General features: G+C 50.4%; 1 protein-coding gene across 1 annotated transcript in view; it reads left to right on the forward strand.

The window, feature by feature from the left end:
• Positions 1 to 273: 273 nt before the first annotated feature.
• Positions 274 to 5,258, forward strand: part of FAM83C (family with sequence similarity 83 member C) — a 22,840-nt gene continuing 17,855 nt past the window's right edge. The window contains exon 1 of the mRNA XM_005430624.2: positions 274 to 828. Within this exon, the coding sequence (XP_005430681.1) occupies positions 274 to 828 (555 nt within the window). The remainder of the gene's footprint in view (positions 829 to 5,258) is intronic.

The following is a 5,258-nucleotide window of genomic DNA, read 5'->3' on the forward strand; positions in this document are numbered from 1 at the left end:
GAAGAGTTGGTATTCTTCCTCTTGCAAAAGGGGCACTCGGAGCAGTGAGTATCAGGTGTGTGTCTGGGGAAGCCGGGTGAGGGAGCTGGGAAAGGCGGCTCCTCCCCCGGAGTGGGAGGCTGTACCTGGTGATTAAGGAGTTGAGCTTATGCTGAATCCTGGAGGAACCTGTTGGGAGGAGCTCAGGAGTGCAGGAGGGGCAGAAAAGACTTGAAGACGGACACAGGACTAATCCAGCAGGAGAGACACCTCTCGGCATCAGCAGCTCCAGTCATGTTCAACTACCTGGCAGTCGAGGTGAGGCCCCAGCTCCACCGCAGCTATGGGAGCCAGCAAGGGGTGTCTGGGCCACTGAAGAGCCGCCTGGAGCAGCTGAAGAAGCCGTGGTGGAGGGAGCCCACCCCACTGGTGCTCCAGCACAGCGAGACAGCCAGGCTGGCCATCGACGCCTTCCTCGAGGAGGGCGAGCGTGGCTACCTGAGCGCCGTCGCCGAGGAGAGGGAGCTGCCATTTCTGTCCACCTTGGACATGGAATACATCAGCCATCAGAGGAACCAAAGCTTCCCAGACCCCAGTGCAATGAAAGACAAAGAGGCTGACCCTGGTGATGCGGACACTGGAGACAGGTTCTCCCTCAACTCTGACCTGACATCGGGCACCTACTTCCCCCTCATGTCAGATGTGCTCCCTCCAGAGCTGGAGCTGGGGTGGCCAGGGACTCCTCTCCTCACGCTGTCTGGCCAGACTCAGGCCACTGTGATTTTCCAAAGAAACAAAACGAACAGCATTAAGGATTTGGTCCGGTCTCTGATCAGCCGGGCGCGGACGGTACGTACAGAGCTGTGTCCCTGAGGGGAGCCTTGTGCCACAGCGCCCGGGGCTGCTCCCACACCTGTGACCACACGCTCCACGCTGTCGCTGCTCTCTCCGTGTCTGGCATGATGTGATTGCTTTTCCTGCAGCAGACCTGTAGCTGCTCCTGCTCCTTTCTTTCCTTGTCATTTCTTTCTGCCTGGGATTTCACATCATGCAGGCAGTGCCCTCGCAGGCTTTCTGTGTCCATAGCTGCAGGGATGCACAGCAGGCCCAGAGCCCAGGGGGGTGCGTGGCGGGGCCTGCAGTGTCCCTGGCTCTGTGTGTCCTCCCAGCTCTCCTCCCTCTGCACGGCCAGGGCTCTTCTCCAGCCCTGGACATCATTTTAAGCTGGACAAGACAATACCACTGGTGAGCTGCTGTCACAGAGAAAATCTCAGAATGGTTTGTGTTGGAATAAACCTTAAGGACCGTCTCATTCCATGCCCTGCCATGGGCAGGGACACCTTCCACTATCCCAGGTTGCTCCAAGCCTGGTCCACTCTGGCCTTGGACATTACCAGGGATGGAGCAGACACAGCTTTTCTGGGCAACCTAGGCCAGGACCTCACCACATATGACCTGAGGAAATTTGGGGGACTGAAAATCCCTGCCAGTGGTTTGAATTAAATTAGAATCCTGTCTCCTAGGTTTGATGTCTGTGCCTCCCCAGGGATGAGTAAGATCAGCCCATTTTGCCCCATTGCACAGTTTCTGGTGTGTTATTACAACCCTCGGATGTAATAAAAACTGGATGATTACAGTGCCTGCCTACCAAGCACAATGCTGGCATGAATTTATTCCCTCAATTATGCTGCTTGTTGTTTCTTTCGCTTTGCCACTGTACTCTGTGTGAAAGCAGCAGCTCAGAGAACTCAGACACATTTTCAGCTTTTTGTTCTCTTCATGGTTCTTTTCAGCTGTTTCACATCAATCTTCTTTTGTAGTATTTGTGTTGAGTTATTGAAGAAACATTTAGAGCAAAGTTCACTTTAACCAGTCCACTTCTGGCAGTTTCTCTTATCACTCAGTAGTTTCCTATTTAACTTCAGTCACTCCTTATATTCATTGTTGCTTGTGTAAAAGCTGGAGATAAGGAATCACCTGGATCACTGCAGCTCAAGTGTGATCTTCTATAACCCTCAGCAGAGCTGAGCAAATGAATTTATGTATTCCCAGCAGCTCAGATTGCTGCACAGCATTAAAACAGCCTCAAAGAGCCAGATATCAGTGAAGTTTGGGTGTGATATGAGGTGAATGGGGATCTTTTTTCTTTTGCCCAAAAGACCATTTTGCCACATGAACTGCTGCTCAGTTGTAAGCAGCCCTTGCTTAATGCCTGAACTTCCACTGCATCTTATAGGCAACTACAGGAAGTTTTGGTCCCGGAAATAAGTGACAGAAAGCTTTGTTTGTCCTTGTAGGCAGCTGATTTATGGTATCTTAAATGATCCGAAAAGTTCTGTGATACTGACCCCATCCTTGTCAGGAGTGGGGATTAAGGCACAGTCATGGTAGAATGCGCAGAGTAAATGACTACCAAGAAGTGTCCTCCCCTCACTCAGCACGTGTCCCGGATCTTCAGTGATATAATGATCTTTTAAGCCACAGGAAAAACATCTTGCTGCTCTCTCAGTTCACAGGAACTTCTCAGTTTCTATGGGCAAGTTGCCTGGGCAGTGGCTGCTTTATTGTACTTTCAGTACATTCTGAGCTTTTTGCTTTCTTTGCTTGGGTTGACAAAGCCCTGACAATCTTCTGCCCTTCATGTTTGAGTTGGTGGTTTCCTACAGTGCTTTTTACTGTTGTGCAAAATGTGAGAATGAGTTTTTAAGTATCTTACTGATTTATTACTGGCTTTTGGGTTAGCAGCTCTGGCCAGTGCTTCCCATGATTAACTCTATGATTGATGGCAACTCCAGCTCATTCACAATCTCAGTTATACATATTTAAGTATTTACTGGGTCATTTTGCTCAACAAACCATCCAAAAGGATGTTACTTATGTGTCTAATTGACAAAAGAGCTACTACCAGAGGTAAAAGCTTCCTTTGCTTGAAGTGCCAGTATGAACCATTTGGAGAACCCCCTGGTTTTTGGTTTGCAGCTGCTGTTTCTACATTTCCAATATTTTTGCCGCTAGACTTTTAGCTGTTGTCATAGATCCCTCTTTTAGAGAGTTTCTCCTCCCATGGGGGACACAGTGCTGGTGTGATGTGGGAAAGATGTTGAGATCCCCAGCTGCTTTTCCCAGGTCCTGCAGACAGGGAGGTGCGTGTCTTGAAATGCTGTTTGCTTCTTCCTGGTAGAGTCACACTGAACAACATCAGCTGACATCTCTTGCAACAGCATGTTTGTGCTGACAAATTAGGAAAAGGAGCATTTGTTTCATGGGTATCTTTGGCTGGTGAGGTTGGTCTTTTGCCTTCGCTGTGTTTAACCAGCTCTCTTTGAAGACTGATGTTCAGATTTGAGCTTTTCTCTTTGCAGACATAAGAAGATGCAGCACAGCCACACCTTTGCCTTCATTTGATAATACTGTTAAAATTTTGCTCTTGCTAGATGAGCTCCAATCTGGTTTGAACTGTTCATGCTGCTTCTTTCACTCCTCTTGTGCCCCTTGGACTCTGTCTGTGCCTGGTGGGAGAAGGGTCCCTGATGGTCCTCAGGGAAGCAAGAGATCAAATGGCACCACTGCAGTAATGACCCAAACCACACTGCTATTGGCAAATACCAGTAAAACCAGCTGTGCTGGTTAGAAACCAGACAGATGGCAAACCCCAGTGGGGATCTGGTAGGTGCTGTAATTCCTAAAGTGATGACTCCAGTAATTGCTGAATTGTGAGTTTCCAGAAGTGCGTTTGGAAATGTCATGGTTTAACCCTACAATGGCAAGGTGTGAATTTTTTTAAAGCCTGTGGGGCAGCTGTGTCTCTAATATCCTGACCTGCCAAGGCCGAGCCATGGGCTCAGAGGTCATGGTGAGCATGGGGAGGAGCAGGGATGCCCCAAGCCAGCCTTGCAGCCCCCACCACTGAAACAGAGGGGCTGGAAGCACTGACACAGGTTTAGGTTTGTATGGCCCAATTGACTGGAATGCCCACAAAGCTTTAAATGTGAGACAGAGCTGTTTGGAGCCTGAATTGCAGATGGTACTTGGATACTCAACTCCCACTGCTTTAGGGGGTTTAAGGGGAAAAATCTTCCAGGGTCTTCTTCCCCCAAAATTTCTTGGCTTTGGGGTTGATCTGATGTTATTGTAAGAGCTGCCTGCTTTGATTTCCAAAAGGGTGTGCTGATCTCAGTGCCCTTATGGATACCCACAGTTACAAGGAGCAGCCCCGCATGGGCATCTCCCCCTGCAGGGAGGGCACAGCCTCCCCTCTGTGCCCACTGCAGCACACACGGGGTCTGTCCTTGCTGCCAGCACCGGCTGTGCTGCACGCTGGGAGTGCTGGGAAGGAAGGTGTGAGCAGAGTTGCAGCCTGCTCCACCTCCAGACCAAGCCAAGACCCGCTTTGGAAAGCCTGAGTGTGACTATCAGGGCTCCACCCAGCTTGCACAGGCTGGCCCTGCTGCCTGGGGCTCTCGCTGCATCCAGCCTGGCATCGGCTGCCACGGGTGACTCTGTGCTGTGTGTGCTGCCTGCTCAGCCCCATCCCTCTCATGGGGAGCACTGAGGCCCTAGCAGTGCTGGTCTGGGGCAAGGATCAGCCTGAATTGTGGCAACCAGCCCTGCCAAAGCCTGCAAGCACTGGTAGAGGAGAGCAAGTGGTGTGGATCTCCTGTGCACTCCAGGTACAGGCCTTGCCCCTCAGCATGTGGGATCTGGGGACAAAGGATCTTTGGTCTTCCTTGACTCCATCATACTGACTTCCCAAGCAGACAGACTTCCCCAAGACAAACCTGCCTCAAACCCAAGCTTGAGATGAGCTCAAATATCATGAGGTGAAGTCTGGCTGAGAGGGACTTGCCTCAGGCTTTACACAAGGTCTGGGCTATCGTTTTTTCATGGTGCTTCATCATCAGAGGATGTGTGACCCATCAAAGAAATTTGGCTAAATTGCAGTTGGCCTTTGGCTGGAGGTCAGTGTGGAGAGATGTGGCAAAGTCCTTTTATACTGTGGATCTCAGTGGTACCTTGTGCTGATAGACCAGCAGCAGCATTAATTCGGGAAGTTGAAGATGTTTCTCAGTGCTTGCAGAGCTCCTCCAGGGCTGACTCTGCTCTCCATGAGACATGGGCGCATTTCAAGAGGGGAGAAGTTTGCCAAACCTTTGTAAGGCTTCTGGGAAGACAACACTGACAAGGGCTACAGAAGAGGTGCCCTTTGGAGTCAGATTCTAGACCCTGTATCTCCCAGGGCCAGGGTGAAAGGGTAGAGATGTGGTTTTGGTGTGGACAGC

This window comes from Geospiza fortis, unplaced genomic scaffold (genome assembly GCF_000277835.1).
Source record: "Geospiza fortis unplaced genomic scaffold, GeoFor_1.0 scaffold39, whole genome shotgun sequence".
Classification (NCBI taxonomy): domain Eukaryota; kingdom Metazoa; phylum Chordata; class Aves; order Passeriformes; family Thraupidae; genus Geospiza; species Geospiza fortis.